Here is an 18,666-nt window from a genome sequence, read left to right on the forward strand (position 1 = left end):
ATTGGGGTTAGAGACCCTGTTCAACAGGGATTAGAGGTCGCCTGTATATTGTGGGGTTAGAGGGCCTTGTAGTAATTGGGATGTTTGTGTTGTTGGTTAGAGGCTCCTGTGCTTTGTGGGGTTTGAGGCCCCTGTATAATTGGGCTTAGACCCCGCTGTAGTAATTGCGGTTAGAGTCCCCTGTAGTAATTGGTGTTGGAGGCGCCTGTGCTTTTTGGGGGGTAGAGGTCTCTGTAGTAATTGGGGTTAGAGCGCCCTGTAGTTATTCAGGTTAGAGACCCTGTAGTAACTGTGGTTAGAGGCCCCTGTACTTTATGGGGTTCGAGTGCCCTGTAGTAATTGGGGTTAGAGTGCCCTGTAGTAATTGGGGGTAGAGGCTGCTATAGAAATTGGGGTTAGAAGCCTTGTGTTTTGTTGGGTTAGAGGGCCCTGAAGTAATTGGGATGAGAGGCCCCTGTGTTTTGTGTGGTTAGAGGCCCCTGTGTTTTGTGGGGTTAAAGCCCCCTGTAGTAACTGAGGTTTGGGTGCCCTGTAGAAATTGGGGTTAGATGCCCTGTAGTAACAGGGGTCAGAGACGCCTGCGCTTTGTGGGGTTCGAGTGCCCTGTAGTAATTGTGGTTAGAGACCTTGTAGTAATTGGAGTTAGAGACCCCTGTAGTAAATGGGGTTAGATGCCCCTGTAGTAATTGGGTTAGAATGCCTTGAAGTAATTAGGGTTAGATAACCCTGTGCGTTGTGGGGTTAGAGTGCCCTGTAGTAATTGGGGTTAGAGACCCCTGTAGTAAATGGGGTTAGAGACCCCTGTAGTAAATGGGGTTAGACTGCCCTTTAGTAACTGAGGTTTGGGTGCCCTGTAGTAATTGGGGTTAGAGACCCTGTAGTAATTGGGGTTAGAGACCCCTGTAGTAAATGGGGCTAGATGCCCCTGTCGTAATTGGGTTAGAATGCCTTAAAGTAATTGGGGTTAGATGACCCTGTGCATTGTGGGGTTAGAGTGCCCTGTAGTAATTGGGGTTAGAGACCCCTGTAGTAAATGGGGTTAGATGACCCTGTGCGTTGTGGGGGTAGATGCCACTGTGCTTTGTGGGGTTAGAGTGCCCTTTAGTAATTGGGGTTAGAGACCCCTGAATTAATTGGGGTTAGAGGCCCCTGTAGTAATTGGAGTTAGAGTGCCCTGTAGTAACTGGGGTTAGAGGCACCTGGGTTTTGCGGGGTTAAAGACTCCTGTAGTAATTTTGGCTAGAGGCCTCTGTAGTAATTGGGGTTAGAGTGCCCTGTAGTAATTGGGGTTAGAGTCCCATGTAGTAATTGGGGTTAAAGTGCCCTGTAATAATTGGGGTTAAAGTGCCCCGTAGTAATTGGGGTTAGAGGCCTCTGTAGTAATTGGGGTTAGCGACCCCTGTAGTAATTGGGGTTAAAGTGCCCCGTAGTAATTGGGGTTAGAGGCCCCTGTAGTAATTGGGGTTAGTGACCCCTGTAGTAAATGGGGTTAAAGTGTCTGTAGTAATTGGGGTTAGAGGCCCCTGTAGTAATTGGGGTTAGAGTGCCCTGTAGTAATTGGGGTTAGCGACCCCTGTAGTAATTGGGGTTAGCGACCCCTGTAGTAATTGGGGTTAGAGGCCCCTGTAGTAATTGGAGTTAGAGGCCCCTGGAGTAATTGGGGTTAGAGTGCCCTGTAGTAATTGGGGTTAGCGACCCCTGTAGTGATTGGGATTAGAGACACCTGTAGTAATTGGGGTTAGCGACCCCTGTAGTAATTGGGGTTAGCGACCCCTGTAGTAATTGGGGTTAAAGTGCCCTGCAGTAATTGGGGTTAGATGCCCTGCAGTAATTGTAGTTAGAGGCCCCTGTAGTAACAGGAGTGAGAGGCCCCTGTAGTGATTGGGGTTCGAGTGCCCTGTAGTAACTGGGGTTAAAGTGTCTGTAGTAACTGGGGTTAGAGGCACCTGGGTTTCCGGGGTTAATGGCCCCTGTAGTAATTGTGGTTAGAGACCCTGTAGTAACAGGGGTAAGAGGCCCCTGTGCTTTGTGGGGTTCGAGTGCCCTGTAGTAATTGTGGTTAGAGACCCCTGTGTTTTGTGGGGATAGAGGCCCGTGTAGGAATTGGGGTTACAGCCACCTGTAGTAGCTGGGGTTAGAGACCTTGGAGTAACTAGGGTTAGAGGCTCCTGTAGTACCAGGGGTTTGAGGCCCCTGTGCTTTGTGGGTCGGAGTGCCCTGGAGGAATTGGGGTTGGAGTGCCCGAGAGTAATTGGGGTCAGAGACTCCTGTCATAACTGGGGTCGGAGTCTCCCATCGTAACTGGGGTCGGAGTCCTCTGGGAAGAGATTTGCTAACCCACGATAGGCCCACAAAAGCAAAACTGTTCAAATTGTACCAGGGCACCCAGAATTCCTGAGCAGCTCACAAACTGGGTCAGACAGCACGCCGACAATGGAATAGGCTTTAAGCTCCCATGGACATGACAGAGATCTCAAAGCCCTAAGGGCAGTTTCACAACCCAGCAATACCAAAGCCACACAAAGAGCAGGACAGACAGAGAGAGACATCAGCAAGGACCTGCTCCAGGAACAGGACAATGGAAGCACCTCACCACTTCAGAAAAGACTTTAACACCTACCTGTGAAGAGGAATGGAACCATGATACTGTCAGGGTGTTGCATTGTAAGGAACAGGACATTCATCTAATAAACTGATTTCCAATGAGCATCCTTGCAACTAAATTACTCCACTTCCAGAAACATTGTAGTTTCCCATTTCTTAATCAGTGTCATTCTGCAGCATTACTATAAAACTATCCTCAGCTCTGGGTAGATGAAAATCTGATCTGTCTTAGCAGACTGTCAGTTCTGTGTCAGCTTGGGTCAATTTCTCTCCCAGCGATATCGCTTGCAATAAACTGTTTGTCAATCTCACTTCGAGCTGTGTTTTGTGATCTCTAACCTCTTGGGCAAATTTCTCCGACACCCTCCGACAGTGCGGTGCCCGCTCAGTACTGACCCTGCAACAGTGTGGCGCTCCCTCAGCACTGATTTGGCTGGTGGGGGGTAGGTTTCAGCCTCCCCCCTGTTAGATACTGCCATCCACATTTCTGCAGTCAGGGTCGGTGGGCTCTGTGTTGAATTTGTCAGTGAGCTCCGTCAGGCAGGTTTAATCTAACAGCCTGGCTGCCTTTTCCGGTCTCTCCACTGCACAAGCCTCCTTGGGATAGACTGACAGCTCCCTGTTCCTGGAGGGCTGGAAAATTTTCATTAAGATTCTGCCTGCGTTCCCCCCTCTCTCTGTTCCCCTCTCTCTGTCTCTCTGCCTCTTCCTCTCCTTCTCTCGCTCTCCTCTCTCTTCCCTCTCTCCATGGCGGCCAGTAAAACATTTGGATTGAAACCTGTGAAATTCCAGCTGGAACAAGCAAGCGAGTGGTTCATGATTGGATCGGAGGTAAAGGATCGCATTTCTGTTGTGTATTAAACATCACACAGGCAGGCAGTGAGACAGGGAGGGAGGAAGAGAGAGGAGAAAGGATCTCCATGACCATTTTTGAGCCAGTGTGGTAAACAATGCCTGAGTTAAGCAGTGACAATGGGAGCTGCATGCTGACCTGAAACCTGAATCTGGCCCCCTTGTGCTGGTTTTGCCTGGGGCCGCCGCTAACTCCTGTGTGTCTTGTGTTTGTCTGTGGTTTTGTGTGACACGTTAAACAGAGGCCAGCTACAGGGATGGATCTGGCTCTGCGGTTCTCACCCTGTGCTGGTGCTGCTGCTCCTGTGAGAGGGGGTGGCGGGGGGGAGCTTTGTTTGCTTCCATCCTCCTGCAGCATTTCACGCTCCCTTTGCGCTGGCCGTTTAAAATCCCTTCACAAAACACCGGCTCCCTCTTCAATGGGCTCTGGCTGCAGATGGTCCCAGCTCAGGCTTTCTCTCTGACCCCTAAACGTTGCTGTCATTATCCCCCGATTTGGTCATTCTCTGTCTGTCAGGATGTGTGTGTGTGTGTGTGTGTGTGAGAGAGAGAGAGACCATGCCTGTGTGTGTGTGTATATGTTGTTGTGTGTATGTGTTGTTTTGTGTGGGTGTGTGTGTGTGAAAGACAGCATGCCTGTGTGTGTGTGTGTGTGTGTGAGAGAGAGAGAGAGAGACCATGCCTGTGTGTGTGTGTATGTTGTTGTGTGTATGTGTTGTTTTGTGTGGGGGTGTGTGTGTGAAAGACAGCATGCCTGTGTGTGTGTGTGTGTGTGTGAGAGAGAGAGAGACCATGCCTGTGTGTGTGTGTGTGTGTATGTATGTGTGTTGTGTGTGTGTGTGTGTGAGAGAGAGAGAGAGCGAGACCATGCCTGTGTGTGTGCGTATGTTGTTGTGTGTATGTGTTGTTTTGTGTGTGTGTGTGTATCTCTCTCTCTCTGTCTGTCTGTCTCTCTCTCTGGTTGTTTTATTAGCCCAATGGTTTCAGGGGCCCTGATACACTGGAGATCTCTGTCTGTGAGAGATTGCGGCCTATCTTCCAGCTTCCACCCTCCTCCCCCAGTCAAATCACAGAGAGAAGCTGAACTGATACTGAAACAAGGAAGACTTGCATTTGTATAGCACCTTACATGATTGGCTGTAAAACAATGAGGTGCACACTTTAGAATGTGGTCACTGTTGTTAGAAATGGAACAGACCACAGGAGGACAGCAAGATCCCAAATGTTTGGTTGTGATCTTTTAGATTAGATTACGTACAGTGTGGAAGGAGGCCCTTCAGCCCAACAGGTCCACACTGACCCGCCGAAGCACAACCCACCCAGACCCATTCCCCTACATTTACCCCTTTTACCTAACACTACGGGCAATTTAGCATGGCCAATTCACTTAACCTGCACATTTTTGGATTGTGGGAGGAAACCGGAGCACCCGGAGAAAACGGGGAGAATGTGCAAACTCCACACAGAGAGTCGCCTGAGACGGGAATTGAACCCGGGTCTCTGGCATTGTGAGGCAGCAGTGCTAACCACTGTGCCACCGTGCCGCCCCTCTGTTTGTCTGTGAAGCTGATCGAGCAATTCAAGTTAAACAGCAAACAATGTGTAATCCTCATTCTTTCATTCCACATAATACCATGGATTCTTCTCATCCACAAACAGTTTAACAGTTTAGAAACCGCCAGACTAGGCCGAGAGACTGCCACACCAGGCCCAGGCCAGCAATCTAGGCCAAGAGGCCACCACACGAGGACCAGACCGTCACACTAGGCCGAAACCACCACTCTAGGCCGAAACCACCATGCTAGGCCAAGAGACCACCACTCTAGGCCGAAACCACCACGCTAGGCCAAGAGACCACCACGCTAGGCCAACAGACCATCATGCTAGACCAAGAGATGGCCAAAAGACTGCTATGCTAGGCCCAGGCCACCATGCTAAGTTGAGAGGCCATCACACTAGGCTGAGAGAACACCACATTAAGCCAAGAGACCGCCACGCTAGGCCAAGAGACAGCCACACTAGGCCGAGAGACTACCATGCTAGGCCGAAAGGATACCTCACTGGGCCTGCGCTAAGGCTGGGAGATCAGGCCTGCGCTAAGGCTGGGAGATCAGGCCTGCACTAAGACTGGGAGATTGGGCCTGTGCTAAGGCTCGTAGATCGGGCCTGCACTAAGGTTGGGAGATCAGGCCTGCACTAAAGCTGTGAGATCGGGCCTGCGCTAAGGGGGTGGGATTGGAAATGTGCTAAGGCTGTGAGATCGGGCCTGCGCTAAGGTTAGGAGTTCAGGCCTGCGCTAAGGCTGTGAGATCGGGCCTGCGCTAAGGTTAGGAGTTCAGGCCTGCGCTAAGGCTGTGAGATCGGGCCTGTGCTAAGGTTAGGAGTTCAGGCCTATGCTAAGGCTGTGAGATCGGGCCTGTGCTAAGACTGAGAGATCAGGACGCTGTTGAGAAGAAACGAGAGAGAGAGAGAGACAAAGAAACACAAGATGGAAGAAAAATGAAACAGACAGCATCCTACTTTCTGACACCACTCCATGCCATGGATAACACCTTCTATGTGTAGCAGCAAGGTCAGGAAACAGAGCGACACAGATTAAAAGATGATCTGCAAAAGAGCCAAAGGGAGGGAGGAAGAGGAAAACAAATGTTCATTTACGTTTACGGTAATTGTGGATCCGAAAGATACTGCCTGAAAGGGCAGTGAAAACAGATCCACTCGGGACGCAGGGGAATGGGATCGACCACACAGCAGCCCCGGAACGATGAGCTCCTTTTTGTTGAACTGACTGTTGGAAATTACACAAATGGTTTGGGTGAACAGTCAGAAGGCCTGGCTGATGGCACAGAGATCAGGAGGAAAGCGAATGGTGAAGGAAACAAACCGTCTCACACATTGCTAAAGGGCGAGGAAGTTGCTCAATGCAAAATTCTCATCATGTGCCTGGTTCCTCTCGTCATTTAGAGCATTGGGTTAGTTCTGATCAAGAAAACTCACAGCATCTTGTCATCCATTGTGAGGAGACCTGAATGCCAAGGTCATGCAGTTATACAGGACATTGGTGGGGGTCACAGCTGGGGTACAGTATTGGTCTCCTGATTTAAAGAGAATGTAACTGCGCTGGAAGCAGTTCAGAGAAGGATTTCCACACTGGCACATGGATGGGCAGGTTGTGTTATGAGAAAAAGATTGAACTGACTGGAATTGTATCCACTGGGGTTAAGGAGGGGAAAGTTGATGTAATTGAAAATATAAAGTCCTGAAGGTCTTTGCAGGGGAGCAGCAGGAGGCCATTCTGCCCCTTCTCCTGTTTAATACGATCATGGCTGATCCCTAAATTTACTCCATGTCCCAGCACCCACCGCACTCTGGGAGAATAAATGCCTCAGATTCACGAAACCATCGAGTGAATTAACCCCTCCTTGTCTCTGTTTCTAACCTGCTGCACCTTATCCTGAAGCAACGATGTCTCGGTCTACATCGTCCTGCGCGAAGGGACATAATGCCCGCCTCTGCTTTGTCAACCCTCCCTATAGCATCTTATTGACTTCAGTTCCATCTCCGCCCATTCCTCTGAACGCCAGAGGGTGTCGAGCTAAACTGCTCAATCTCTCGCCTCTGGGACCGACTGAGGGAACCTCCTCTGAACCGCCTCCAGTACAACTCCATCCCTCCTCAAGTAAGGGAATCTGGAAAGGATGTTACGTCTTCAGGGAGCATCTATACCTTGGGAGCATGCTTTCCAAACACGTCACCCATCGAAAATCAGGATAACCTTTTTTTTTAAAATAGAGGGTCATGACCCCTCAGACTCTATTCCTCAAAAAGCTAAGACTTTGAATATTTTTCAGGCAGAAATAATTCGAATTTTGAGAAGCAGGGAGTTGGGGTGGGGGGGAAATATTATTGGAGGGTGGAGATAGGAATTAGCTTTGATCTTATAAGTGGGGAGAGCAGTCTGAGAGGTCAAGGGATCTACTTCTCTTAATTCATATGTTGGTAAATCATTCTATTACTTAATGTAATGTAAGGCTCTGGATTTCCTTTGTTTCTGTTGCACATGTCACTATATCCCATTCAGTTTTGCTTTGTCAACAGTCACGGTGTAATTGAAGGCTCTGGCCATGGGGTGGTGCTATGCTACCAGTGTCTCTCATGTCCCTTGCACACACTCTCCTTATTTTGGGAACTGTGAGGCCATCCTCCATCCTACCGAGGCGAACTCTTGGAAGCATGGTGGCTTTTCTTTTCCCGGGCGGACTGACGCTTGCGAATGTTTTCTCTCTGACAGGTGGGAAATTACCTGCGCATGTTCCGGGGCTCGCTGTACAAGAAGTATCCATCCCTCTGGAGACGCCTGGCCACTGTCGAAGAGAGGAAGAAGATTGTTGCTTCGTCACACGGTGAGGGTGAACCCTGAGGGGTTTCTCTTCCTCAGGTTCCTATCCTGTAACAGCTGCGGTATTCGGTCTGGCTCTCCCCCCTATGCAGAATTTGGCCAGGATTTTCCAACACACTCCTTCAGACAGTGTCCATTTGACCTTGGTGTTGCGTGGGGCATGTCATTCAGTCACAGGACCCTCTATGATTGAAGAATCCAAGTAGCCAATGAAGCATGTCTTTGCCTGTTCTCTCTAGATCATGGCTACACCACTCTGGCCACAAACGTTACCCTGCTTCGTGCAACGGAGGTGGAAGAGATTCTGGAAGGCAACGATGAGAAGTATAAGGCTGTCTCCATCAGCACTGAGCCTCCGACGTACCTCCGGTAATAAAACCTACCTTGCGGGGTCTTGGTCCAGTCACCTGCCTTCAAACTGGGGTTAGGGGGCTTCTCCCCACGGTCTTGGACAAAGGGGGCATGGTCAGAGGAGTGACTAGGTTCGACAACCACCTCTTGCTGCTGAGCCTGCAGCTTGGAGATCAAGTCCCAGTCCAGCCCCTGGGACGGTGCATTGATATCAGGGGTTAACCCTCGATGTGGGAGATTCCAGCGCATGCCAGTGGGAGGCAATGAGAGCCGGGGGGGGAGATTCCTGGTACAATGGAGAGAATATCAGAGTCTCAAATTGAACTCAAATTCCACAATCTGGGGCCCGTGGCAGGATTCAAACCAGGTTCCCCCGAACATGACCCGGACAGTCCAGCGATACCGCTAGGACATTGCCTCCCCCCCTTGACGTGTCGACTCTCTGGAGCTTAAACAATTGAGAGCCAATCCCATTGCAATGTATATAACTCTTTGGCTTTTTGACGGGTTACATACCGTGATTCATCTCCGTCACTTTCATCTCTTTCTCTCACTTTTTCTATGTTACTCTGTTTCACTCTCTGTGTTTCTCCATCTGTCTCTCTCTCACTCACTCTCTATGTTTCTCCATCTGTCTCTCTCTCACTCACTCTCTGTGTTTCTCCATCTGTCTCTCTCTCACTCACTCTCTGTGTTTCTCCATCTGTCTCTCTCTCACTCACTCTCTCTGTTTCTCCATCTCTCTCCATGTTCTCTCTCTCTCTCGCCTTCTCTCCTTCCAAATCTTTCTCCCTCTGGTGTTCCCTCCTTCTTATCCCTGTCTGTCTGTCACTTTCTCGCCCTCTGTCTGTCACCCTCTCTCTGTCTCTCTCTCTCTCACACACTTTACCTCTCTCTCTTTCTCCACCTGTTTTTCTCTCTCCTGATCTCCCTTTCTCCCCAGCCTTATTCTCTTTGGGCTCTTTATATTTCTCTCTCTGTGACTATCTTCTTCTCTCCCTCTTTCTTTACCTATCACAGTTGCAGCCTGCGTCTCCCTCTCTCTCCATCTGTGTGTCTTTAATTCTGTTTATCTCTCTTCGTTTTCTGTCCCATCATCTCTCTCCCCCTTTCTCTCCACCTATCTTTTGCCTCCCCCACTACTTTCTCCACCACTAATGTTTCTATCAGTCCCTGTCTCTCTGTGTCAGGTTGTCTCTCTGTGTATTTCTCTCCCTCCCTCTCTTTCAGTCCTATTCTCTGTTTCTGTCAGACTCCCTCTCCCTTTCTGTCTGTCTCCCACTCTCTCACTCGTTTTTTTTCTACTCTCCCATTGCAGGGAACCAAAGTCAAAGAGAAGTAACCAATGGGTTCCCACCCTACCCAACAGTTCACACCACTTGGACGCAGTGCCCTGTTCAACCTCTATCAACAGAAACCGCATGGGACGGGACAAGAAGAGGGTGTTCCCCCTATGGTGAGTTCGGCAGGTGGATACCCAGACAGCAAGTTACAGCAACTAGCAAAGAGGTGACACTGTTAGAGGGTCAATACTGAGGGTCAGTGCTGAGGGAGGGCCGCGCTGTGGAAAGGTCAGTGCTGAGGGAGTGCCGCACTGTGGGAGGGTCAGTGCTGAGGGAGTGCCGCACTGTGGGAGGGTCAGTGCTGAGGGAGTGCCGCACTGTGGGAGGGTCAGTGCTGAGGGAGGGCTGCACTGTGGGAGGGTCAGTGCTGAGGGAGGGCCGTACTGTCGGAGGGTCAGTGCTGAGGGAGCGCCGCACTGTCGGAGGGTCAGTGCTGAGGGAGCACCGCACTATCGGAGGGTCAGTGCTGAGGGAGAGCCGCACTGTCGGAGGGTCAGTGCTGAGGGAGTGCCGCACTGTCGGAGGGTCAGTGCTGGGGAATCACTGCGCTGTCAGAGGGTCAGTGCTGGGGAATCACTGCACTGTCGGAGGGTCAGTGCTGGGGAATCACTGCACTGTCAGAGGGTCAGTGCTGAGGGAGCGCAGCCCTGTGGAAAGGTCAGTGCTGAAGGAGTGCCTCACTGTCGGAGGGTCAGTGCTGAGGGAGTGCCGCACTGTCGGAGGGTCAGTGCTGAGGGAGTGCCGCACTGTTGGAGGGTCAGTGCTGAGGGAGTGCCTCACTGTCGGAGGGTCAGTGCTGAGGGAGTGCCGCACTGTCGGAGGGTCAGTGCTGAGGGAGGGCCGCACTGTCGGAGGGTCAGTGCTGAGGGAGAGCCGCACTGTCGGAGGGTCAGTGCTTAGGGAGAGCCGCACTGTCGGAGGGTCAGTGCTGAGGGAGTGCCGCACTGTCGGAGGGTCAGTGCTGAGGGAGTGCCGCACTGTCAGAGGGTCAGTGCTGAGGTAGTGCCGCACTGTGGGAGGGTCAGTGCTGAGGGAGGGCTGCACTGTGGGAGTGTCAGTGCTGAGGGAGGGCCGTACTGTCGGAGGGTCAGTGCTGAGGGAGGGCCGCACTGTCGGAGGGTCAGTGCTGAGGGAGCACCGCACTATCGGAGGGTCAGTGCTGGGGAATCACTGCACTGTCAGAGGGTCAGTGCTGAGGGAGCGCAGCCCTGTGGAAAGGTCAGTGTTGAAGGAGCGCTGCACTGTGGAAAGGTCAGTGCTGAAGGAGTGCCTCACTGTCGGAGGGTCAGTACTGAGGGAGGGCCGCACTGTCGGAGGGTCAGTGCTGAGGGAGGGCCGCACTGTCGGAGGGTCAGTGCTGAGGGAGGGCCGCGCTGTCAGAGGGTCAGTGCTGAGGGAGTGCCGCACTGTCGGAGGGTCAGTGCTGAGGGAGAGCCGCACTGTCGAAGGGTCAGTGCTGAGGGAAAGCCGCACTGTCTGAGGGTCAGTGCTGAGGGAGGGCCGCACTGTCGGAGGGTCAGTGCTGAGGGAGGGCCGCACTGTCGGAGGGTCAGTGCTGAGGGAGCACCGCACTATCGGAGGGTCAGTGCTGGGGAATCACTGCACTGTCAGAGGGTCAGTGCTGAGGGAGCGCAGCCCTGTGGAAAGGTCAGTGTTGAAGGAGCGCTGCACTGTGGAAAGGTCAGTGCTGAAGGAGTGCCTCACTGTCGGAGGGTCAGTACTGAGGGAGGGCCGCACTGTCGGAGGGTCAGTGCTGAGGGAGGGCCGCACTGTCGGAGGGTCAGTGCTGAGGGAGGGCCGCGCTGTCAGAGGGTCAGTGCTGAGGGAGTGCCGCACTGTCGGAGGGTCAGTGCTGAGGGAGAGCCGCACTGTCGAAGGGTCAGTGCTGAGGGAGGGCCGCACTGTCGGAGGGTCAGTGCTGAGGGAGGGCCGCACTGTCGGAGGGTCAGTGCTGAGGGAGGGCTGCACTGTGGGAGGGTCAGTGCTGAGGGAGGGCCGCACTGTCGGAGGGTCAGTGCTGAGGGAGGGCTGCACTGTCGGAGGGTCAGTGCTGAGGGAGCACCGCACTATCGGAGGGTCAGTGCTGAGGGAGAGCCGCACTGTCGGAGGGTCAGTGCTGAGGGAGTGCCGCACTGTCGGAGGGTCAGTGCTGAGGGAGTGCCGCACTGTCGGAGGGTCAGTGCTGGGGAATCACTGCACTGTCAGAGGGTCAGTGCTGAGGGAGCGCAGCCCTGTGGAAAGGTCAGTGCTGAAGGAGTGCCTCACTGTCGGAGGGTCAGTGCTGAGGGAGTGCCGCACTGTCGGAGGGTCAGTGCTGAGGGAGTGCCGCACTGTCGGAGGGTCAGTGCTGAGGGAGTGCCTCACTGTCGGAGGGTCAGTGCAGAGGGAGTGCCGCACTGTTGGAGGGTCAGTGCTGAGGGAGGGCCGCACTGTGAGAGGGTCAGTGCTGAGGGAGGGCCGCACTGTGAGAGGGTCAGTGCTGAGGGAGTGCCGCACTGTCGGAGGGTCAGTGCTGAGGGAGGGCCGCACTGTCGGAGGGTCAGTGCTGAGGGAGGGCCGCACTGTCGGAGGGTCAGTGCTGAGGGAGGGCCGCACTGTCGGAGGGTCAGTGCTGAGGGAGCACCGCACTATCGGAGGGTCAGTGCTGGGGAATCACTGCACTGTCAGAGGGTCAGTGCTGAGGGAGCGCAGCCCTGTGGAAAGGTCAGTGTTGAAGGAGCGCTGCACTGTGGAAAGGTCAGTGCTGAAGGAGTGCCTCACTGTCGGAGGGTCAGTACTGAGGGAGGGCCGCACTGTCGGAGGGTCAGTGCTGAGGGAGGGCCGCACTGTCGGAGGGTCAGTGCTGAGGGAGGGCCGCGCTGTCAGAGGGTCAGTGCTGAGGGAGTGCCGCACTGTCGGAGGGTCAGTGCTGAGGGAGAGCCGCACTGTCGAAGGGTCAGTGCTGAGGGAAAGCCGCACTGTCTGAGGGTCAGTGCTGAGGGAGGGCCGCACTGTCGGAGGGTCAGTGCTGAGGGAGGGCCGCACTGTCGGAGGGTCAGTGCTGAGGGAGGGCCGCACTGTCGGAGGGTCAGTGCTGAGGGAGGGCTGCACTGTCGGAGGGTCAGTGCTGAGGGAGTGCCGCACTGTCGGAGGGTCAGTGCTGAGGGAGTGCCGCACTGTGGGAGGGTCAGTGCTGAGGGAGGGCTGCACTGTGGGACTGTCAGTGCTGAGGGAGGGCCGCACTGTCGGAGGGTCTCTGGTTTAAAGTGAGAAGGGAAAGCTTGAAAATGCACCTAAGGGACAACTTTTTCCCTCAGAGGGTGGTACGTGTGTGGAATGAGCTGCCAGAGGAAGTCGTGGAGGCTGGTACAATGACAACATTTAAAAGGCGTCTGGATGGGGATATGAATAGGAAGGGTTTGGGGGGATGTGGGCCAAGTGCGAGCAAAGGGGACTGGATTATGTTCGGAAAACTGGTTGGCATGGATGAGTTGGACTGAAGGGTCTGTTTCTGTGCTGTACATCTCTATGAGGCCTAAGTGAGGACTGCAGATGCTGGAAATCAGAGTCTAGATTAGAGTGGGGCTGGAAGAGCACAGCAGGTCAGGCAGCATCTGAGGAGCAGGAAAATTGACATTTTGGACAAAAAGCCCATCTCGATGCCTCTATGCCCTCTAGTTTTGGTCGCCTTACACTAGGAGAAAGGCCTTGACTAGTTACCCTATCCGTGCCCCTCATGATTTTTATGAACCTCTGTATGTCCACCCCTCAGCCTCTGATGCCCCAGTGGTGAATGGGGCTGAACATTGTGCAATTGTCAGTGAAAATCCTCACTTCTGACTTTATGGCAAAGCAGCTGAAGATGTCTGGGGCAGGGATTCTACCCTGAGGAACTCCTGCAGAGGTTTCCTGGAGCTGAGATAACTGACCTCCAACAACCACAATCATCTTCTGCTATGTAGTGTATGACTGCAACTGTGAGATTTTGACCCCCTGACCCACAGTTTGACTTGGACTCCTTGATGCCACATTCAGACAAAAACAGTCTCCTCCTCCTCTCTCTCTCTCATCTCTTGTGTCTGTCTCCTCTCCCTCCCCTTTCTCCCTGTCTCATTTCCTCTCTCTCTCTCTTCCTCTCTGTATGCTCCTCGCTCTATCCCCATGTATTCCTGTCTCTCCCCATTTTTCTGTCTTCCTCCTTCTGCCTCTCTCCATCATTTTCTTTCTGTCTTGCCCTCTCTCCCTTTCTCTCTCTCTCTCCACCTTTTTCTCTTTCTTCCTCTCTGTTGCTGTCTCCTCTTCTCTCCCACTCTGTCTCTCCCAGTTCTTGCCTTCCCTAGTGTCTCTGCCCCTGTTCTTGCTGTCTGTTTCTGTACCTCTCCCCCTCTGTCCCTCTCCCTCTCTGTTCTTGCTGTCTTTCTGTCTCCGTCCCTCTCCCCTTCTCTCTCTCCCTATCCCTCTCTCTCTGTGTCTGTCTCTCCCTCTACACCCCGTCTCTCTGTTTTCACCCTCTCTGTCTCTGTCCCTCTCCCTCTGTCTCCTTCTCCCATCTCTCTCCCGCTCTTTCTCTCTGTCTTTCACCTTCTGTCTCTTTTGCGTTCTCATGCTCTCTCTCTCTCTCTATTCTCACCCCCTTCCTCTCTGTTTCTTGCCTTCTCTATGTATCTCAAACCCTCCCCTCTCTCTCTCGATGTCTCCCACCTCCCACCTTCTCTGTCTCCCCTCTGTTTCCACACATCAGTCTCTCTGTTGGACGCTGTCTCTTACTCTCTCTTTGTCAACTCCGTTTCTACAGTTTTGATGACCACGATCCCGCGGTTATCCATGAGAACGCCGCCCAGCCTGAGCTCCTAGTGCCGATCCGGTTGGACATGGAAATCGATGGGCAGAAGCTGCGGGACACCTTCACCTGGAACATGAATGGTAATGGGACGACAGTCCCAGCTCTGTCTGGGCCAGCACAGGGTGGGACAGGCCCTCCCAGCAACATTCACACATAACTGCCCCACTGCTGACTGTGAACCCGGGGAACTGGGGGGGCAGTGAGCAAGCACTAGTAGCTGATTAAGGACTGATCGACAAATTTAGGGGATTCAAGGAGCAATTCAAAAGCATCCCTGCATGATTTGAGGCAGGTCATGCAGTAGACAGCTTCAAAAGGGACAACAGAACACGACAAACATACACCCTGGATTATTAACCAAGTAACATAACGCTATATTACTGAACCCTGGATTATTAACCAAGTAATATAACCTACACTATTGTACACTGGATTATTAACCCAGTAACATAGCCCTACACTATTGTACCCAGGATTATTAACCCAGCAACATAACCCTGAAACTGCTGTACCTGGGATTATTAGCCCAGCAACATAACCCTACATTGCTATATCCTGGATTATTAACCCAGTCACATAACCCTACACTACTGTACCCTGGATTGTTAACCCAGTAATATAACCCTACACTACTGTACACTGGATTATTAACACAGTAATATAACCCTACACCACCGTACCCTGGATTATTAACCCAGTAACATAACCCTACACTACTGTACCCTGGATTATTAACCCAGTAATATAACTCTATACGACTGTACCCTGGATTATTACCCTCTAACATAATCCGACAGTACCATATCTGGATTATTGACCCAGTAACATAACTCTGCACTACTTTACCCTGGATTTCTTACCCAGTAACATAGCCCAACACTACCCTGGACTATTCATCCAGTAACATAACCCTACACTATTATACCCTGGATTATTAACCCAGTAACAATACTCTACACGCTGTATCCTGGATTATTAACCCAGTAACATAACCAGACACTATTGTACTCTGGCGCATTAACCCAGTAACACAACCTACACACTGTACCCTGGATTATTAAACCAAAAACATAATCCCACACTGCTGTACTCTCGACTTTTAACACAGTAACATACCCCTACACTGCTGCATCTTGTATTATTAACCCAGTAACATAACCCAACACTACAATACCCTGGATTATTGACCCAGTAACATATCTCTACACTGCTGCACCCCAGATTATTAACCTAGCAAGATAATCCTACCCTACTGTACATTGGAGTATTAACATAGTAAAATAAAACTACAGTACTGTACACTGGATTATTAACTCAGTCACATAACCCTACACTGCTGCACCCTGGATTATTAGCTGAGTAACATAATCCTACACTACTGTACCCTGGATTATTAGCCAAGTAATATAACCATACACTACTGTACCCTGGATTATTAACCCAATAACATAGCCCTACACTACTGTACCCTGGATTATTAACACAGTAACATACCGCTACCTTACTGTATCCTGGTATATTAACCCAGTAACATAGCCCAACAGGGCTGCAATCTGGATTATTAACCCAGTAAGATAATGCAACACTATGGTACTCTGGGTTATTAAACCAGCAACATAACCCTGAAACTACTGTACCCGGGATTATTAGCCCAGCAACATTACCCTACATTGCTGTACCCTGGATTATTAACCCAGTCACATAGCCCTACACTACTGTACCCAGGATTATTAACCCAGTAATATAACCCTACACTACTGTACCCTGTATTTTTAACCCAGTAACCTAACCCAACACTGCTGCACCCCGGATTATTAACCTAGTAACAATACTCCACACACTGTGTCCTGGATTATTAATACAGTAACATAAGCAGACACTATTGTACCCTGGCATATTAACCTAGTAACACAACCTAAATACTGTACCCTTGATTTTTAACCCAGTAATATAACCCTATACTACTGTATGCTAGATTATTAACCTAGTAACATACCCCAACACTGCTGCATCCTGTATTATTAATCCAGTAACATAACCTAACCCGACGGTACCCTAGATTATTAACACAGTAATATAACACTACTCTGCCATACCCTGCATTATTAACCCAGTCACATAACCCTACACTTCTGTACCCTGGATTATCAACACAGTAACATCACATCACACTACTGTACCATGGATTATTAAACCAATAACATAACATGGATTATTAACCCAGTGAGATTACCCTACACTACTGTACCCTGAATTATTAATGCAGTAACATAATCCTACATTACTGTTCCATGGATTATTGACTCAGTAACATAACACTACACGACTGTATCCTGGATTATTAACCCAGTAATATAACCCTACACTACTACACTATGGATTATAAACCCAGTAACATAACCCTATACTACTACACCCTGCGTTATTAACCCTGTAACATTATCCGACACTACTCTTCCCTGAAATATTAACGCAGTAATATAATGCTGCACTACTGTACACTGGATTATTAACCCAGTAACATAATCCTACACAGCTGTACCCTGAATTATTAACCTAGTAACATAATCCTAAATGACTGTACCCTGGATTATTAACCAAGTAACACAACGCTATATTACTGAACCCTGGATTATTAACCAAGTAATATAACCTACACTATTGTACACTGGATTATTAACCCAGTAACATAGCCCTACACTATTGTACCCAGGATTATTAACTCAGTAACATAACACTACACTACTGTACCCTGGTATATTAACCCAGTAACACAGCCCTACATGGCTGCAACCTGCATTATTAACCCATTAAGATAACGCGACACTATGGTACCCTGGATATTAAACCAGCAACATAACCCTGAAACTGCTGTACCCGGGATTATTAACCCAGTAACATAATCCCACAGTACCGTTCCCGGGATTATTAACCCAGTAACAATACCCTACACTACTGCACTATGGATTGTAAACCCAGAAACATCACCCTATACTACTATACCCTGCGTTATTAACTCTGTAACATTATCTGACACTACTGTTCCCTGAAGTATAAGTGCAGTAATATAACCCTGCACTACTGTACCCTGGATTATTAACCCAGTAACATAACCATACACAGCTATAACCTGGATTATTGGCCCAGTAACATAACCATACACAGCTATACCCTGGATTATTAACCCAGTGAGATTACCCTACACTACTGTACCCTGAATTATTAACGCAGTAACATAATCCTACATTACTGTTCCGTGGATTATTACCCCAGTAACATAACCCTACGCTGCTGTATCCCAGACTATTGGCCAAATAACATAACCTGACATTGCTGCACCCTGGGTTATTAACACAATAACATAACCCTACACTACTGTACCGAGGATTATTAACCCAGTAACATAACCCTACACAACTGTACCCAGGATTATTAACCCGGTAACATAACACTACACCGCAGTGTCCTGCATTATTAACACAGTAAAATTACCCAATACCACTGTCCCCTGGACTGCTAACCCAATAATATAACCCAACACTGCTGTGCCCTGGATTATTAATCCAGTAATATAACTCTACAATGCTGTACCTTGAATTATTAACCGAGTCATATAATTCGACACTACTATACCCTGGATTATTAGCACAATAACATAACACTACACTACTGACCCCTGGAATATTAACCCAGTAACATAACCTTACACGACTGTACCCTGCATTATCAACCGAGTCACATAACCCCAGATACTGTACCCAGGATTATTAACCCAGTAATATAACCCTACACTACTGTATCTTGGATTATTGACCCAGTAACATAACACTACACGACTGTATCCTGGATTATTAACCCAGGAATATAACCCTACACTACTACACTATGGATTATAAACCCAGTAACATAACCCTATACTACTACACCCTGCGTTATTAACCCTGTAATATTACTTTTCCCTGAAATATTAACACAGTAATATAATGCTGCACTACTGTACACTGGATTATTAACCCAGTAACATAATCCTACACGGCTTTATCCTGAATTATTAACCTAGTAACGTAATCACACACTGCTGTACCCTGGATTATTAGCCCAGTAACAATGCTACACAACTGTACCCTGAATTATTAACCTAGTAACATAATCCCACAGTACCGTTCCCGGGATTATTAACCCAGTAACAATACTCTACACTACTACACTATGGATTATAAACCCAGAAACATCACCCTATACTACTATACCCTGCGTTATTAACTCTGTAACATTATCTGACACTACTGTTCCCT

At 50.0% G+C, this 18,666-nt stretch overlaps 1 protein-coding gene across 3 annotated transcripts in view; it reads left to right on the forward strand.

The window, feature by feature from the left end:
• Positions 1-3,114: 3,114 nt before the first annotated feature.
• The window catches only part of LOC132834491 (SWI/SNF-related matrix-associated actin-dependent regulator of chromatin subfamily B member 1-like), a 31,424-nt gene continuing 15,872 nt past the window's right edge, over positions 3,115-18,666 (forward strand). The window contains exons 1-5 of one of the 3 annotated variants that reach the window (XM_060853409.1): positions 3,115-3,435; positions 7,748-7,859; positions 8,095-8,224; positions 9,525-9,662; positions 14,324-14,451. In XM_060853409.1, the coding sequence (XP_060709392.1) occupies positions 3,352-3,435; positions 7,748-7,859; positions 8,095-8,224; positions 9,525-9,662; positions 14,324-14,451 (592 nt within the window). In that variant the 5' untranslated portion in view covers positions 3,115-3,351. The remainder of the gene's footprint in view (positions 3,436-7,747; positions 7,860-8,094; positions 8,225-9,524; positions 9,663-14,323; positions 14,452-18,666) is intronic. The other 2 variants (XM_060853408.1, XM_060853410.1) reach the window with 2 other exon arrangements.

This window comes from Hemiscyllium ocellatum, chromosome 40 (genome assembly GCF_020745735.1).
Source record: "Hemiscyllium ocellatum isolate sHemOce1 chromosome 40, sHemOce1.pat.X.cur, whole genome shotgun sequence".
Lineage (NCBI taxonomy): Eukaryota > Metazoa > Chordata > Chondrichthyes > Orectolobiformes > Hemiscylliidae > Hemiscyllium > Hemiscyllium ocellatum.